The 19,683-nt window shown below is 44.3% G+C and overlaps 1 protein-coding gene across 1 annotated transcript in view; it reads left to right on the forward strand.

Annotated features, from left to right (window-relative positions):
• Positions 1-2,373: 2,373 nt before the first annotated feature.
• The window catches only part of LOC138580188 (alpha-2-macroglobulin-like), a 450,387-nt gene continuing 433,077 nt past the window's right edge, over positions 2,374-19,683 (forward strand). The window contains exon 1 of the mRNA XM_069650526.1: positions 2,374-2,591. Within this exon, the coding sequence (XP_069506627.1) occupies positions 2,515-2,591 (77 nt within the window). The 5' untranslated portion in view covers positions 2,374-2,514. The remainder of the gene's footprint in view (positions 2,592-19,683) is intronic.

Raw genomic sequence — 19,683 nt, forward strand, 5'->3', positions numbered from 1 at the left:
CAGATCCAGCAACGACATCTGCCTGGAACCTAAACTATACACAAGGAAAAAACTTGGTGGATCACCATTCTCTTGCCTACCTGAAAAAATGTGGATCTCCCTCCCCAGAGAAATACGAAACATTAAGGAGCATCTAAAAATCAGAAAACTCCTAAAAATCTGGTTCTTCAACTCAGAACCAAATGAAAGCGAATGAGCAACACCCGCACACCTCAGAAAGAACACACAAATGGCAAGACGGAGGACTAGTACAAACCACAACAAAGTACAGAGCGGTGGATAGACGTCCACGTGAGAAGGAGACCCGGGTTTACCCGTTCCCATGGAGGACCCTCACCAGAGGCTAGGGAGACAGATGGTAGCGTCCTAGCTTGAACCACATCAGAGGACATTGGAGTTGAAGGGGAAAGAGTGCCACCCAAACAGATAAACTACAGGGCCCGGGAGCTCAAGGACACAGGGAATAGGTCCCCCTCAAGGGGCCCAGGGAGCGGGCTGCACCATACAATATTCCAGGGGGAAAAAAGCATTGTAGGCATCCATTTGTCTGAACAAGGGGTAGAGGGGTTGGAGGACGCATCACCACTAAACAGCCCTGCTGACAAGCCACAACTCTGCACAGAATACAGGAGGAAGACCGCTCCCCACAGCACACAACAGTGAACAACACTGGCAGGGACACATGCCACAGGTGGCCAAAGCAGAGCGGGTACGATGGAGCATCACCACTGAACAACCCACTAAAAAACACATCCCTCTGCTTACACCTCCTCAACTCTAAGCAAAACACAACCATACCCATGCAGTACAATCAAACCGTACACACTTCTCTACACAGCAACAATGAAACAAAACACGTATAGCCTTGCACAAGAGCACATGACAACTACCGACGTAACACCCCGCCTACGGTCAGCTAATGGTGTAAACCGAACTGAAGCTGCCAACAGCACATCACAGATCTCTTGGGCTTTCTCCCTTTAAGTCCTACTAACTTACCCTTCCCTCTTGCTTTTCAGATTCGCCAGAGCACCAGGGGACCACTCAGGTGGTCATAGTGCAAAGTATAAATATCCTTTAATATAATAGAACACAAGTGGCTAACCCGACCAAAAAGTGCTGTAGTTTATCAGATCTTGGACTCTGTATAATATACTGCACCAAACCCACTCAACACAGATTGGCACACAGGAACTGCATGACTCCAGAGGTTCCGCATGTGCATTGTGCCACCAATGACACCCCTCCCCCTTTTCTTACAGAACCTTCCAGAGAGATGGCACCAAACGTGGTAGAAGGGATACAGACCAATTACATTGCCATTCCTTTCATAAAAAGACTTCAGCGTGTATGCATAATGTTGTTTTGCGTCCACACTTCATGTGAAACATATTAATAACCAATGTCACCTGGAATGTTGCTGTGCACAACAGCAAGACTGATCATTCAGGCATAAGCTATGTTATTTAAACAAAGGTCTGGTAGCCCCTCTACCAAGAATGAACATGGACTATTAACCTGTTCTATTGGTACGTTCCCACTCGTGAGGGTCTACAGCCACGGTGTAGCTCACTGCACCTTTCACAGAGAAGAAATATCCATTTGCATATCACTCTGGTCCCACCCACCTGGGCAGTCCAGCACCGAAATGCTAGGCAATTCTCCTCTGAACAAGAGTACCAACAGCAACCCCAGACATGTGTTTCGGCCTTGTCAGGCCTCATCACTATTAAATGCCTCACTTACAGAAACCCCAAGGTATGGAGGTTAAGGCACTCAGGAACACATGTCCAAAGTCTTGCCTAGATTAGTCAAGGTCTGGGGGGTTGGTGGGGGGCAGCCACTCCCAGGACAGAACTGCATGGGAACAGTCCACACAACCAGATGGGGAGGGAGAGTCAGACGAATGCAGGAACTGCATAACTGTATTGATATGGGGAAACAAAGAGAGACTAAGCTGGGGATGCAGTAAATGAAAAATGAATAAGAAATACAAAACAGAAGAAAAAAAGAAGGTACAATGAAAAGAATAACGTATAAGTGAATATAGGACACAGAAGAATGAAAAAGATAGAAAACACGACAGAACATGAAAATAATAGGGAAGTAAAAATTAAAGCAGAAACAGGTAAAGAAATATTAAATCAACTAAAGGATCACGAGAAGGTGGCAGAAAGAAGGAAAAAGGGGGACCGAATGTGAATGTTTGTTCATGGGACCGGGTAATGTGTAAATGCATTAGGGGTGAGTTTAGGCCACGGAGGGAGGGGTCTTTTAGGAACTCAGTTGAGCATTAACTCGTTATTTACCCTCAATAGATTGTGGCACTCAAGCCATGTTCAGGCCACTAAGCAAACTCTGCAACAAGCAGTGTCCACCGCCCACCTCTGGACCTTGTCTTGTCCATGGGGACTGCGGAGGAGGGCGTATGTGGACACTGGGTTGTGTATATAGCTGGGCAGCGCAGAATCGTGTCATAGAGTTACGGAGGAGGCGACCTGTGCAACCCTCAACATGTGGAAGACCTCGCTGTCCCACCTGTGCCTCACGCTCTGCCTGCTCCATGCCGCTGCACCAACACACCCAGAGCCGTAAGCATGCCTTTCCACCCTTTTAAGAGATCTTCAGTAAATGCTAAACCAGGTCACTATGATTTGTTAACAGACCCCCCCCTGCATGCTTCTCCTATTTCTGGGATTGCATGTGTTGGGTCAGAAGCGATGCATTGAGTGAAATGTATGTTTGCATAGCTTAACTAAACGGTGTGCATGCAGATAAGAATGTGCATTGATACCTCGCTATCCCTTCAACTCTCTTTTTAGTTGTGGCAAATAGTAGTTGCTATAGCACCACCTATAATCCAAAATGATTGCATTAGAGTACAGTTAGGAAGAAATGTCATATGAGGAGTGACTCAAAGCTTGGTGTTGTTTGGTAATTTATCCACCCATTGTCTGCCCATAGCCTGCCTTCATTCACTCGATTTATAAGCACTGTGCGTGTCCTTCACTGAAGTCCTGTTAAAAGTAAGCATTGGCAAAGCCAAGAGTTTTGTGTAAAAGTATTAAGCTTTTCCCAGGCACTGCCATTAGAAGCCCAGGCACACACACCATTTTGCAGCTTCTACTAATGATTGCCAGTTAATACCACTATGGCAGTGCTTGGCATGTGCCTTTTGCATGCCTACATAAAAGATAAAAGTCAAAACTGTTGGCCTAGTTAATGGATTACCTTTTCTGTTAATAGTCCAACATTTCAACTAAGCTGATAAAGAGTTATGCCCCCCAACAAAACAAATTCATGTAACTTATATGGCAGTCTACAGAAAAACAAACAAGTTATTTGCTGCATGAACATAAGGAGAAACAAAAACCTATCTTGGTGGGGGTCAATCAATCAAGCAGCCCGCTCTTCCCATCACTAGGTTTCCTCTACCCATTTAAATCAGTGACCCGCTTGAGTATCATTAAGGGCCAACCCATTGTTTCGAACCAGGAACGATACACGGTCAAGGAACTGAAAACAGACCATTTCCAAATTCAAAGTCACTTAGAGAAAAATTACTTGGCCAAAAAATTAAAACAATTATTTATTTTCGCATTTATTAAGCACACTAAACCCTTAGGCATCCAGGCGCTGTTACAACCAGTTACACTTCCATAGCAGACACGAGGGATAGCAGCAACAATCAGCTAGCATGGACACCAACGGTCTAGTTGACGAGACATGTTTTCAACCCTGTTCTGAAGGCCCAGCATGATCGCACTGCCCTTAAATAAGGGGGGAGGGGAGTTCCATTTTTGTGCCGCTACAGATGGTAGCACCTCCACTTCTGACTCGCTTAGATTTAGGCAGTACCAGCCTGTTGGCATAAGCTCTCTGATAGGTCTGGAGGACTGGGCTTTAATATATTTGGAGGTGAGGTATGGTGGGGCAGCAATCGAAAGGCAACCGTGTGTGATCAAGAGTGTCTTAAAGGTGATCCTTTCCTTAATTGGGAGCCAGTGGGCCTTCCTTCTTGCTTCCGAGATGTGCTGTCTTTGGGGTATTCTGCAGGAGATTGGGGAGGCGCAAGCTGTTTCTGTGAAGACTTGTATTGCTCTGTGAGCCAAGAAGGTTGCTACCTAGGATATGGCTTTGTCTGAAAAGTTAGTTGCTGAGGTGAGGTGCTGGCAGAGAATATTGTGGTCGACCAGGTCGAAGGCAGCAGAGAGATCTAACAGGAGGAGTATAGCAGTCTTACCTTCATCTCTGAATGGATTTTCTAAGTCCATCAAGGCTGATTCTGTCCCATGATCCGGTCTGAAGCCTGATTGGCATAGACCAAGTAAGTGGTTGGATTATAGATAATGCTGGATTTGCAGATATGCAGCCCTGTCTAAGATCTTGAGCAGGAATAAGACTATTGTGATTGGTTGGTAGTTATTTGGCTGGACCGGGTCAAGCAAGGTTATTTTTAAGAGGGGTGGGGGGCACGCTTCCTTCAGTGAGGTAAGAACTGTGCTGGCGGCAAAGGATGTACTAATGAAGTTAGTGATGAAGGGGTTGTGCGTTTCGGAACAATCTTTGATGACAGAGGCGGGGCAACTCTCTCCTTTACATCTTGAGGGTTTTAGACTTTTGAGGATGGTACCCACCTCATTTTTTGATACCTGTCGGAAGCGGAAATTATCTAAGTTTGGGGGTTCAGGATGTGTCGGGATGGGCGGCTGGGTCTTGATGGCAGTTTGTGTGATAGCAATTTTATTTAGGAGGGCCTCCTTGATAGCGGCACACCAGGCTTCATCTTTGAGAATGCCTGGGGGGCTGGTGCCAGGGTTTCTAATTCCTAAAGGATAGAGAAAATCTCCTTCGTTTTAAGTATAGGAGGAGACCTTAGCCTGGGTGACGGCTTGTCTGTAGCACGTAGCTATGGACTTAAACAGAACATTGTGGGCATTGGTTTTGTGTTTCATCCAGGCAGCTTCTGCCTGATGCTTCTTCGCTCTCAGAATTTGGAGGTCCTCGGAAAACCAGGAATTGGAGTGGGAGAATGCTTTAGCCTTACGTGGAGCCAAAAGGGCGACTGTTTCCACTGCATTTTCTAGAGTTTTCTGGAAGAGGTTTGCAAGTACTTCAGGGTTGTTAACCCAATGTGCATGGTGGTTTGGGTGTATGTTGGTAAGGAGCGGGTTGATACTCTCACTAGAGATTTTCCTTGCACTTCTAGCCCAGGTGGGTAGCAGCTGGGTGCTAGTGGGCCGATTGTCCAGGGGCAGAGGGATATCAAAGCTTTAACTAAATGGTCAGACCAAGGGCACTGGTATATATCGGTGATGTTGACCAATTAGTTCACGTCTCCCAGCCATTCCAGGGTACGGCCTTTTGCATGAGTGGGTACATTGGTACATAGTGTGAAACCGAATACTTTTAGCGCTGATGAGGAGGCATGGCGGTGTGTAGGGTCATTCAGACCTAGGTTAAAGTCCCCTAAGAGAATGACTTTAGATGTTGGTTTAAGGTTGGCATTAAGGAGATGGGTTAAGTCATCCTCAAATGAGTCAATGTGGACAGGTGGTCTGTAGAGAAGGTTGATTAGTATGGAGCAAGGATGTGAACTGGCAGGTTTGAATGAGAAAAGGTTGCAATCACCTCTAGTTTGGCCTGGCACTCTCTGATCTTGAGGGTGTCTTTGTAAATAAGGGCAACCCTGCCTCCCCTAGCATCCTGCCTATCTGTTCTTAATATAGAGAACCCAGTGTGGATAGCAAGGGATAGCGCAGGGATGGAGGCTGGGTAAAGCCAAGACTCCATGATGGCTAGAAGATCCAACTTTTGCAAGATGAGGAGGTCATGGATGTTCAAGGCGTGTGCTGGAACTGATCTTGCATTGATCAGGGCACCTTTGAGGGGGCTAGGTTTCATGTCATGGAAGTTCACAGAGGTCTGGGGTGCCAGGGAAGTGGTTGGTAGTGTCTGCTAGATTTGTCAGAGGAAGGGGTGTGCATAGGTGGTGCAAATAAACTGGGGCAGGTAGTGATAGATGGGTAGCGTCTGTTGAGGGCTGTGGAGTTCGGCAAGATACGGTTAGCCAGCCTGACATTCTCAGGAAGATGGCCTGCGTGTAGGTAGAGTGTATGTGGGGTCCTCTGCATAGTATTTCTCAAGGTCAGGGATGGCGGGCGTGTGAATGCGGTTTCTGGGAGGAAGGAAGGCCAGGGGGTGCACTTAGCAGTAGGGCAGGAGGAATACTGGGTAGTAAGCACATTATGTTGAAGTAGGCATTGGGAGGAACGGTGCAAGGATTTGCATGCTGCCGTTCGCCTGATACCACGTCCGGCATGATGCTGGTGCCCTCGTTGGGTGCAAGGCATCTGGGATCACTCACAGTGGGTCCACCCGCAGGGGGCTGAGATGGCAAGGGATTTCGAGGATGATGTAAGCAAATTACAGCGTGCGGCTTTGCAGGGCTAGTTCTTCGCTTAGGCATGTTGGTGGTGGGAGAGGGTGCTGTTAATGTCTGTGCTATTAGTGGCATGCAGGGGCGTGGGTTGACAGACTACTGAGCAGACCAATACAATTTAAAGAAGTGGCATTAGATGCAGAGGCATATGTATGCTCACCTTGGGCTGGTGCTTTGAGGGTGCTTTTTGAATTGTCGGTTCTCTGCGGTGCAGCATTAAGTTAGACCCTCATGCTGGGTCCAGTAAGGCTGGTTTCTCGTTTGCAGGACTGGCTGTGGAGTTGAAGCGACGTTGGAATTGTGTTAAAGGGGGCATCTAGACTGCGATCCAGCGAGCAGCGGAGAGCTGCAGAGTGCTCTGTTGGCCTTGGTTCGTCGGAAGCCTGCTCCACCTTCCGTCTCCGGTGTTCGCCTACACATTGAGGAGATGGTTCTTACTCCTGCAAGCCATGTAGCCACAATGTGGTCTGGGGATGCAGCAGAGCAGCAGTGAGCTCTGTTGGCCTTGGATCACGGCCTTTGAAAGCCTGATCCACCTTCCGGCTCTGATGTGGGCCATCAATTAGAGACGATTCTGCCCAATGAGCCTTGCTGTTCAAACGAAGTGGAGACCTTGGGGTTTCATCACGGGATAGATTCACCTACACGGCAGGGAGAGCGTTCTTGCTCCTCTTCATCGCCACCGCACTGAGGAACCTGGGATTGCTCCCACGTTTCCATTTCCCTTCTGTCTATCGTCTTACTCAGGTTTCCTCTGCATGATGTCAAGTACAAAGGATTTATTAACTTTTTACGGAGCAATGTTCAAGAAGATAACGAAACATAAATAAATGAAAGCCGGGTCATCATAAGAAGAAACCCAGTGGGTCTGGGTCAAGATTCCAAATGACATGGTATTTTGGCTGGCATTTCTCTACTCAAGAAATGCTTCTTTCTCCTGCGAGCGGCAAAAAGGATCCTAGCGTTCGTGCCATTCGCCAACAAAACACTTACTATCATCCCTCTGGTCATGTCCAGAGTAGATTATGTCAATAGCCTATACCTGGGTATGCCTGAACGACTTCTAAAAAAGAACTAGAATGCATACAAAATGCGGCAGTCAGACTCCTTCTCAAACTACCCGAAGAGAACACATCACCCCCCGCTAAAAATACTACATTGGCTACCAATAAACAACGAATAAAATTCAAATCAATGTGCATCACGCACAGAGCATTACACAACCAAGGCGCAGAATTCCTGAGAGATAAATTACGCCTACACCAGCCAACAAGAACGCTCAGATCAAGCAACGACATCCGCCTGGAACCGAAACCTTACAACAGAAGAAAACTCTGAGGATCCTCTTTCACCAGGCACCGAAAACTTGGAATGACCTACCAAAGAATATACGCAACACAAGAAACCACCTTGTATTCAGGAACCTGCTCAAATCCTGGCTCTTCACTGCATAACTGGAAGACCACCAACAAGAACACCCACAGTGTTAAAACAACGATGAATAAAGATACCAATCCCGGTTCCCACCAAACAACCCAAACACGAACATAATCCAAGGAACGCACTCCACGACATACCATAAGACATAATGATAGCCACAAGAGGAGGACCCTAAAGACTGAACACATAGACAGACCAAGACGGAAACGCTTAGACGACTCATCCACAACATCCCGGCCTGTACCACACCCGAAGTTCTGGCAGACATATTCACATAGATAGTAGGGAAAAGTGAACACCACAACACCTGCTCCGATTTGTAAACAGAACAGGCACACCAATCCCACTATACATAGTTCGTTAGAATACAACAGGGAGTGTGCCGCGCTAAAACCCTCTACAGTCAGAGGGTCAAGAAAGGATAGTAGCAACTAGTCTCACTGGTAGGAATATAATTTAAACCGGACAAGATGTGCCACAACCAGGATTCTCACCCCACTAACCCTACCTTCAAATCTCTGCTTACCTAACTCTGCCGAAAATGCGCACAACCTACTCTCGCCTAGCAAACACTTCACCACACTGCATCAATAACAAACTAACAACACATAAACACCAACAGCACACGTGGTCTCGCCCCGGGCCAATACTGACACCAAAGCACAGCGTCGGTGTACACCGAGCTGTAGCCGCCAACAGCACACCACCTCTCTCACTCTCCTACCCCCGACTAACCCACTGCACGCCCCCCTTCTTATTTACAGATCCACCAGAGCGCCTGGGACCAACTCTGTTGGTGACGGTGCGCTATATAAATACCTTTAACATTTGACATGACACGTCTGCAGATACTGTTTGGCTTTTGTTACTGCACAAGCATCTGCGGGTCATAAACCATAGTTCGCAGGACAAACACAATGGAAGCACAGAATAGAAGATGAGAAAACGTATATAGAGCAGCACGGGTCCAATAAAATTATTTCTTTGATGACATTTGCAAGCTAAAGAAGTAAAACAACAAACAGGTTCATTTCCACTGTGCAAGTTTAGACGTAATTGTTTATTTGGTCAAACATTTGATTGGACACTTCAATCTTCCGATGTTTTTAATTGGTGGCTTCAACATGCGAGAGTGACCCCTGTTTTCAATACCTGTTGGCATTGTGATAAAAGCGCGTTTTTATTTTTGTCTCTTGGATGGTACAGATGCATCATCAGATTCGGTCCAGCTCGTTCAATATTGCAATACGAGTTATAATACTGCTGCGGGGTGGGAGCAGCTGGTAATGTACCGGAGTTCTACTTATTCTGCGCTCCTGTGGAAATACTGCATCCGTCTTCAGCGTCACTTCCGTTGGACAGCTTGCGGTCACTCTTTTCCCACGTGTTCACCAATTATTCACGAGTTTCCACAGAAGCTGACAAGAAAGAGGCGCATGCGTTCCTACACCTACCCATATCTGTGATCAAAGGGGGCATATGAAGACAGTACCCACAGAATGGTGTGATTAGTTGTGCAAATAATGGAGTACCTTGCAATGGGTGCGAGTACTGGGGCATATGGTGGATAAGCACACGGTGGGAGTACTTGGGTATGTGAAACCAACACCTTTCAAATGCTGTGAATCCTGGGATTTAAAATTACTATAGATGGCTAATGGCTGATAAGGCACATGATGCATATAGCTGGGACTGTGCTGGCACTGCCAGGCAAAGGGCATATCATAGTAGTAGCTAGGAAAAGGTTTGCTCACACCTGATCATAGGATGCCAATAATTTCCAGATGTTGAACCTGGGTGTCGAGTATCAATTGGAAAATGGTGGCAATAGCCAAGATATGCTGCACGTACCTGTGCGAGTATGACACCAAAATCTGGCAGAGGAGAATCTGGTCACAGGACGGCAATATCTGGCATGAGAATTCTCAGTATATCAGGCAGAAGTAGCAAACAATGTTGTGCCTGGAAATACATGAGATGGTTATCCCAAATTTCTGGGCATACAAAGACAAAGCATGGCCTATGGCAGCAGCACATGGTCATATGATGCAGTCAGTACCAGGGCATATGATGTCAATAATTGTGAATACCTGGGCATCTGCTGGACATCTCGGAGTATAAAACTTAAATACCTGGCAAATGTTGGTAGTACTTGGGCATATATTTCCAATACCTGACAACAACACATTCTCATTAAACAAAACTCAAACCTGATGGCTTTGAAAAATGCTCCTTTTTGGCAGTCCCTTTAATCGAGCAATCAGTCTGTACTCAATTGTTTTGGGCATTGTTTTGGGCAACTCAATGTAAACAATTGTTTACTTTATGGTCTTCAGTATTAATGAAAGATTTAAAAGGACAAAAATAAAACACAGTACAAAACATGGCCCATGACGGGGCATTTTGCTAAACCGACAGTCTTGCAAAGAGCTCAAAGGCTAGTTTTGAACAGTGCAGTTTGCTTGCTATAACGTTATATCACCACATTTGCAGTGGAAGAATTTACTTTACATCATGGACTTCAATGTATACGTTTCTCGGTGGAGGATTATGATAGCGTAAGGGACTGGCGGTTAAGCGGCAACTTCAGAACCAGAAGCCACATACACACCATCTGATGGTCAAGATGAGCAATTCTTACATTGTGCATTTAAAATGCTTAAAAACATCGTCAAGTAGGTAATTTGACCCGCCCCCCCCCCCCCCCCCCCCAACACCCAGAGGATTTGGGAAGTCTTAATTTATTAATGGCAATACATGGAACATGATTCCATAGCAATTTAAGAAGGGAGTCAAGTTTTTTGTAAAAAGTGGCGTGAATTACAGTGGGGATCATGGATAATGAACAGAGGATAATGAGACTGATCATCATTTTAGTAGTATCAAGACATCCTCACCAAGATAGGAAAAGAGGTGACCATCTTGAAGTCATTTCAGAAACTTTTTCAATTAGAAGGTTAGTGTTGAGATTAATACTAGTGTGAACATCTTTAGCAATTAGAAGCCCTAGATATTTAATGTGAGAGGGTTGCCATGACATGCCAAACAGAGGGGTACTGGTAGGGTTACACGCATTAGTGAGTGGCAGGACCTCAGATTTATCAAAATTCAATTTGTATCCAGAGATAGTGGAAAAGTTGTTTATGGTAGTTATTAAGTGTTGGATGGAGGAGGCAGGATTAGAGAGGTAAAGTAGGATAAAGTCTGCATATGAATTTCTATATTATTTATAAAAATACCTTTGATACTAGTGTTCATTCTGATGCTTTGCAGGAGGGGTTCTAAAGCAAGATTGAATAGTAAGGGAGAAAGGGGACAGCCTTGGAGAGTTCCTCTTTCTATTTGAAAGGAGGGGGAGAGAGAGTTATTTATAAGAATACGAGCGGAGGGAGAAGTGTAAGTAAAGAACTTTGACTAGATTGATAAAGTACGGAGGGAGGCCATGCCAAGTTAAAGAGTGGAACATGAAAGACCAAGAGACACAACCAAATGCTTTCTCAGCATCAAGGGCAAGGAGGGCTAAAGGGTCATGAGAATTTTGAGAATAAGAAAGCGTGTTAAATAAGAGTCTGGAATTAGATGGGGTGTGGATCTTTGATAAAACTAGATTGATCAAGGTGTATAAGTTTGAGAAGGTATAGTTCTAGGCATTTTGCAAGGATTTTAGAAAACATTTTTTAATCTGAATTGATAAGAGAAATGGGACTATGGTTTCTAATTAATGAGGGGTCTTTATCAGGTTTGGGAAAAAGTACTAGAAGAGCCTCACCAAAGGAGCCAGGGCTTTGACCATTTTCAACAAAGTAGGAATACAATTCTAATAGTTTTGGTGCAATGGAGTCAATTAAAGTTTTGTACAAATCTGTGGTGAACCCATCTGGACCAGGAGCTTTGTTGGGTTTGAGGTTGAGTAAGGATAGTTTGATTTCAGTAAGGGAGATAGGTATCACAAAGCTTTTGTCCCAATCATCTTTAAACATTTTGAATCCCACCTTGATAGTGCTCTCCTCTGGAATAATATTGAAGCTAGCATTATTTCCCTGCTCTCTCTTTCCCACTTCTAAATGACCTCTTCCTGGCCCAATATAACTACTTTCTCTTTGCTACACCTCTTTAAAATTATCTGGAATAAACTCCCCATCAATTCTTTCTCTAAAACCAACCCAGACCACATCTTTCTATGGCTCAAGAAACAAAATTCCACTAAATCCAATCTCATCACTATTTACAGAAGGTACCCATCAGGCATCAAATTTATCAAACAACTATTCCACAATTCAGAAGAAATCCAATTTCCACAAATTTGTTCACAATACAATATTGCTGCTTCGGATCTTCCCTTTCACATATCCCCTGTCAAATCAATAACTAAATCCCTGCCTACATTGAACCTAAAATCTCCATCTTTTCTGAATTTTTTAACTAGTAGTCCCAGTATTAGTGCTGTCAAACTGTATACATTGCTAAATGATCGCCCTTCTCCTAACTCACTCAATCTTAGTATTATCAGACAATGGGAAACACTGGGACCTTCAACCTACCCCGGACTTTTGGACCAAAATTTGGAAAATGTGTCAACCCGTGGCCCGCCAATCTTACCCAAACCTATTTTTTCATTTTTCACTGTGCTTTTCTTACCACTCTGCATATCGCCAAAGCTGTCGATAATTTATCCAATAACTGTTGGTCATGTCATGAACCTAATGCTGACTTTCCTCATTTAATTTTAAAATGGAAACATGTTCATGCTTTTTGGTCTATGATTTGGTCACGCATGCAATTAATCTTTCATTTAGCAGAGCCTCTCATACTCGCTAACCTTATGATTGGTTCTATTGTTAATCCAGCTATAAGTCAGTTTGATTCTCCTACTCTGTTTAATTTGTTGTTAAGTATTGCGTTTCAAAATATTACTTATAATTGGAAGAATGCAACTAACCTATCTTATTATACCTGGTAGAATTCATTCTGCTCCACCCATCGGATAGAAAAATGTCATGCTTCTTCTTTTGACTGTTTGCACAAATTTAGCAAATAATTGAATGTGTTTATACAATACCTCAACACTCATGATTAAAGATCATGCACTTTTAGTCAATGTTATTCCTGCCCTATCCTTTCCTATTGTCTTATGTTATGTATCTGTGTCCGCCCCCTGTTTTGTCTTATTTACTATTCAACTTTAAAAAGTTCATTCATCCTAACTTGCTCAATTTGTTTTAGATCAATTGTATTACTTTTGATACTTGAGACCATACAATTGTCTAAAAATGGTTTACCTGTTCTTGTACTATTTGCTTTTATGCTAATCTAATAAAAGAAATTAAAAACACAAAAAAAGTCAAGTAAATTTTATGGACATAACCAAGCGCAATTGCAAGTGTCAATGCAACATCTCTGTGGATGATGTGCAAAATGTCAAGAGTGAATAAAATGGAAAAAGAACATAAGGTAACCCCTACAAATGGACTATGAATAGGTTACATAGCAACTGCACAGGCAGGACTGGCCCTTTACCTGTTATTTCAAAACCTGTTCACAAGAATTCCATCACCCCAGTGAAGGGATGCCTGCAATTCATGAAGTCCCATGTATCGCAGCACGCTTGCCTTTCTTGTCCCCTCCCTGCATGCAGTCTTGATCTTTCCTCTTAAACACATACCTCCCCTCTTTGGTGTGGGCTGGCAGGTCCCTTCTTGCAGGGTCACCATTGCCAGAGCTGCTGCTGCAGCCAAGGAGCCGCAGGTGGACAGATGCCCTTTTCCTGCAAGAGATGCAGCTTAATTGCTGGCACAGAACTCTGTCGCCCTCTCCACAGCGCCATTGCCCCGCTATCACAGCTGGAGACAGCATACGCACAACAGCACTCTATCCTTCCAGTCACCCACACCTGAACACCACTACCAACACAGTCAGGAGTGCATAGGGCCACAAATAGCACTATAAACAATGGCAGCAATCTGAACATGGTCACAGCTAATAGCCCACAGCAACATAGCTACTGCACCAAGATAAACCACATGAAGAATGGGAAGATTACTGGTTCTACTGCTTGAACTAGCCTTGTATTACAACATTCTGCGCTCAATTTACTGTATAAAACCATTCCACATATAAAAACTTGAAAAGGTTATATTGTTTAATGAAATATATAAAATTGCGAACACATGACCTAGCATTAGGTAGGGACCTATTAAGCCATGTGGGAGTTCTGGTGACATTTTGAAACCACAAGAGTGTTCATTTGGGCCACCAGAGCTTCTTGGTGGCTTTATAGGACAATACTACATTAGTTTAGTTTAGTTTGTTTATTTATAAAGCGCGTCCGAACCCTCAGGTAGCTGGGCGCATAATCATGTGCACAGCAGAGTTACATATCGTTACACAAAACATCATAATACAACAGACAGAGCATACATTGGTTCAGGCTCTGAATGTTTACATACAAAAGTAGAATATATCGAGAAGAGTATGTACAGAGAGTAGGCACAAAATAGTTGCATTGGCGAATGAGGACAGGGTTACAGGTTGGTCCTGAATAGGCTGTAGATAGGGTAAGCATTGCGGATTGCATTACAATTATATTGCAGATAGAAAGTGGCGGCTGGCCGGTCGAGTCGGTGAGAGTCAAGATGTCTAGGCTAGTAGTCATGATTTAACCATAGCTCTGAATGGCCAGAATGCGGATACATGTTTGACCATTATGTATGTTCTCTCGATCAAAACGTATAGTATGAACTGTATAATAATTGTATTATACCAATTTCTAAGAGCTCCTCATTGGGTTGGCTAAGGGACCTGCACCAGATAGAGGTTTGTGTGGGAGACTTGGAAGAAGAATAAACCACAGTTTGACGAGGGCAGCCAACTACTACACCACCACACTGCCGATATATATCGCACCGCACCCAAGTGCATGCCAAGTGAAGCTGTTTGGCTGTCCTCTATGCTTCACGGTGTCTGGATACCTCTGTAAATGCAACGGCGACTCGGCCAGAGGAAGGACCCCAGTGTTTTTTTAAGCGAAACGCAGCATTGGGAATTAGAGATAGCGACAAAAACGTAGCGTCACACGAGTGCCGCTGGCCCCGCCCCCTTGCTGGATTGTGCACTACAACTAGGTGCGGGCTGTCGCACCCGCGCGCGCACCCAATTGGACGCCAAGTGAAGCTGTTTGGCTGTCCTCTATGCTTCACAGTGTCTGGATACCTCTCTAACTGCAACGGCAAGTCGGCAAGAGGAAGGATCCAGTGTTTTTTGCAGCGAAACGCGGCATTGGGAGTTAGAGATATCGACGACAAGTAATTAACTTTTTATCTGCTTTATTGAACTCTGCTGGACTTTACTATCGTTGAGGCTCCTCTTCGGGGAGCTCAAACCTCGTTTTACTTGCTTGTAAGCACGCTAAACTTGTGCTTTCTTTCCTTTCATCTCTCATTGTAGCGTCACACGAGTGCAACGGCCCCACCCCCTTGCTGGATTGTGCACTACAACTAGGTGTGGGCTTGCGCAACCGCGCGCGCACCCAAGTGGACGCCAAGTGAAGCTGTTTGGCTGTTCGGGTGTGTGGCGGGTGCAGGGCCCCCCCTCGTTGGTTCCATCTTACCAGTTTTCCCCGTAAATTAGTTTTTCCACTCGAGTGATAAGGAAAGTGGGACGATAACTTTGATCTGTGAATCCAGGTAGGATTTGTGCATTCATACCTCTCCTTGAGATAATTCATGTATTGGATTTGAATAGGATAATCATCTTAAATATTTGGGGAGTGCGATTTAAGGGTATTGTTTTCCTTCCTACGGCAGCGTGGGAGGTTACCTGATTGGTTCGCTCTCAAAAAGGAAGTGATTGCATAATGTATAGCGCTGTTGGGTTACGGCACCCTTTAGTAGCATCAAAGGGTGCGCTGAGTAATCCCTATTCCCAAGTATTCTGATAGGGTCCCGTCCATCTGATCTTAGTATCCCAGAGTTTGTCATAGTAGGTGGTAATTTTACAATCCCTGCACCTGCAGCTATGTCAAGAAGACGTAATAGCATTGAATATGTTTACACTCGTCCCATTTCAGCAGGCCCGGCAACAAGGAGTTCTACAATACAGGGGACGAGGCTGTATGATGACATATTATCCGCCCTCCTCATTTTTACTCTGGTAAAGAATACGTTGCGGATGGCTATGAATATGCCCTTGCCTCCCTCTCCCCCAGAACCTAGCGATTCATTACTATTGGACGTTGAGGCCATGGCACACTCCTCGATGTTATCATTGGGTGGCAATAGGCAAGCTCAACAGGAGGAGGCCTCTAGCTCCTGTTTATTTGGCACCTTACCAAAAAACCCTATAGCTTCTCTGCCGGAAAGCTCGTTGTTGGACACACCTCCAGATTTCTTTTCAGCTGACGTTGATTTGCAGGATCTATCCCAACACTTACATGATACACCAGACCCATTGCAATCTGAACAGTTGGGGCAGAAATATGATATAATGGGGACTCTTCTATTAATTCTACAAGAACTAAAGGTGCATTCCACCGGCTTTATGGAACTAAGAATCCTTATGGAGAGACAAAGCTCCTTAGTGAAAATTGATTTGGAGGCTCTGGAGCTCCTGCCGTCAAAGATTGATATGAGGCCGTTGACGGTGGGAACCCCAATAGCAAAGCATCCGGTTAAAAAATCCGACTCTAAAGCAATTCAATCTACACTTCCCACTATTGTTCCACAGGTACAAACTGCTTTGGAGCCCAAGACCTTAATATGGCAGAGAAAAAGGGGATCTCGGCAGAAAAAAGCAAAAATGCTCAAAAAAACAAAACAACATTAAAATCCTTTGTATACAACCAAAAGAACAACATTTCTAAACACACCTGGATCAATTTTATGAGAGGAAAAGGAGCATATGCCCGCCACAGAAGTAGAAGTAATAGAGTGCTCCGCCTCCAATTCGAACGGTAACGGGGGGGTGTATACTGTTGCGACTAACACAATATCTGATGAAATGACTCATTAAAAATCCTCAAAGGAAATGAACCCAAACTTAAAAGGGGCACAACTGGATAGTTGCCTTAAAGTGGTCTCAGCGCAATCTATGGGCAATACGAAGGCATCCGTGGAAACATGTGAAAATTACGGCCTTTTTGCAAAGGCCAATACTTTTAATCAAGAATAATTGCTTGTTTCTCCAGCTGCTCAAGCAATTGATCCTCGAGTAGAGTTGCCCATAGTAGGGGCCTCAAATTCGCCCTGCTTCCAGAAGCCAGCTGAATGTCCGCAAACGAGCACTGTCCCTCTTGTAGACAAAGTTCTCGGGGATGAAAGACTGGTAGGGGATCACGAAAATCGTGAAATGAGCAAGGTTGATCTGATACAGCTAATGCGCACTGCAGTTACTGAGGCAATTAAGGATAGGTCCTCTCAAGACATCCCCCCTCACATCGGGCGATAGGTTGGTGAAATTCAAAGTAAATCCTCTAATGACATCACTCTGGCACAACCCAAAGTTTTCCGGGAGTTCCCGGAAGAAGTGGGTGATCCCAGCACTCCAATTATTGTTTCGCAACCTTCTCAAAAAGTACTGGATAATGTTGGTCAAGTTGACTTGCCTCCATCTCTTAACCCTACGCTGCCTCCCCCGAGAGTATCACAGGGGGAAGCAGTAATAAGGTTTCGTAAAATCTATTTGGACACGGATTTAAAACACATTCCGTGGAGGAAACCTTGTTTCCTGGACTCTCCAAGTATTCTACTGTATCCTCTATTCGATTGTGCCATGCAACCTGCTATGAATAGGGAAAGATCCCTCTTGCTATTGAATGATATTCCTTCACTGGCTAATATGACCTCGGCAGATATTAAGAGGGTAGATTTCATCCACCCCCACTGCTTTGATCATGTGAGGTTAGTTTTTCATTCTAAACTGGTTTATCAAAATGTATTATTGGAATTAGATCAGTTTAACAAGAGGGGCTTTGACATCCTGATATTTGGTGATGGTTTGCAACAGCAAAAAGGTTACATACAAAAGGATTTATTTTGACCTGTGCATCCTGGGGGGGGGGAACCCAAAAAAAAGACCAAGAGAGCCTCCAGGATCAGGAAACAAGTTGGAGATGGTTAGCACTGAGTCTACGAGACTCGATTTCACAGCTCCAATCTCTAAAACAGCAAATGTAGAACTAGGAAACACAATATCCATTCTTTGTTGGAACTCACGAGGGAATTCACATCTTTCTTCCTCTATTGAACTATGTTCTAAATTAAGAACCAAACGCATATTGTGTATACAGGAGACATGGATGATGACCCCAGCACAGCTGGATGGCTTTGAGTGTTACCATATGTTAGCCTCGAAAGGCAGGATAGGCCGGCCTTCGGGAGGCCTCCTCATCGCCATAAAGTTGGGCAGGGGCCTCCAATTGGTTGAAATGTTTAGGATCCCGCCCTACGCATTGGGGGCATTTTTGAAGGTGGATAGCAATACACAGCTTACTTATTTGTTGGTTTGGAATATATACTGGTCGCCCGGTTCAAATTTAAACGATCTGGTTACAGAAATGGAAGTAATAATGGAGAACTGCCAGATCAAATATAAAGGAATTCAATTTTTAGTGATGGGAGATCTAAATACTAATATGAAGCGCTTTTTTGATGAGGCAGAGGACCAGGCAGCTCCATGAAATGTTATGAGAACAAAACTGGGTAATATCAGCTCTCCGCCTCAGAACTGGGTTAATAAAAACTGTGATTTTATGTGGTGGAATACGTTATGTAAAGCTTGGGGATTAAGATCAGTTCATCAGATTTTGAGCCAGGATGAGCCTTATATTACTTGGTCATTGGGGCTCAGATCATCCGGAATTGATTACATCTTTGTATCTGAACACATTTTTTATTTTGTTGAAAAATTCTCAGAATGCCCTACTCTGTTGAGCGATCATAGGATGCTTGAGCTCCACCTGTCTATCCCTGGAGTAACTGTTGTGGGTAAATATATGTCTAATGAACTGGCCATGAATCCCGGCAATAATAGGATCATTTGGCATCTGGGCAATGTTCAATTATGCAATAACCTCTTTCGGAAAGATCCTGCTGAAACACCCTTTGAGGAAAAGCAAATAAGGTTTACACATGATCAGTTTGAGCCCTATGTAAAATTCCTCATAAAAAGTTCTATAAAGACAACGGACAAGAAACACTCAAAGACACGGCATATACATAAATATGATATTCTAGACCGGACTATCGAAACACTACTACGCAGCTCATTAAGGAAACTCAAATTATTAAACATTTTGGAAATCTCAAGGGGAGAAGGTGCCAAACATTTGAAACAGATTTATAAAAAATTGGATAAAAAACTATAAGCACATGCTGCTTCAAGGGGATAATGAGGATATGTTGCGCTCACTTACTCATAATTCAGTGAGACAATTCTGGCACCTCATAAATAGGACTGTTAAACCTACCCCAGATTACAACCTCAATCCCATCGATGAACAGGTATGGGCAGGGCATTTTGCGAACGTATACGCTAGTTCGGAACCTATACTTTGCCCTACTGAATCTATGTTAACAGCTCAGTGGGGATGCAACTTTTCAATTGCTGATTTCAGGGAGAAGATAGTCTTGGCCAGTTCGTCGAGAGCTGCGGGCCGAATGGACTTTCAAACGCTCTGCTTAAGGGTGATCCCAATACCTGGTCTAAAGCCCTATTTCTTCTCTTTGAAAATATAAGTCGAACAAACATCATCCCCCATTCTTGGAATCTGTGTTATATTATTCCAATCTATAAGAAGGGCGATAGAT

Source organism: Ambystoma mexicanum, chromosome 3p (genome assembly GCF_040938575.1).
Source record: "Ambystoma mexicanum isolate Mex_15411 chromosome 3p, UKY_AmexF1_1, whole genome shotgun sequence".
In the NCBI taxonomy this organism is placed as follows: Eukaryota; Metazoa; Chordata; class Amphibia; order Caudata; family Ambystomatidae; genus Ambystoma; species Ambystoma mexicanum.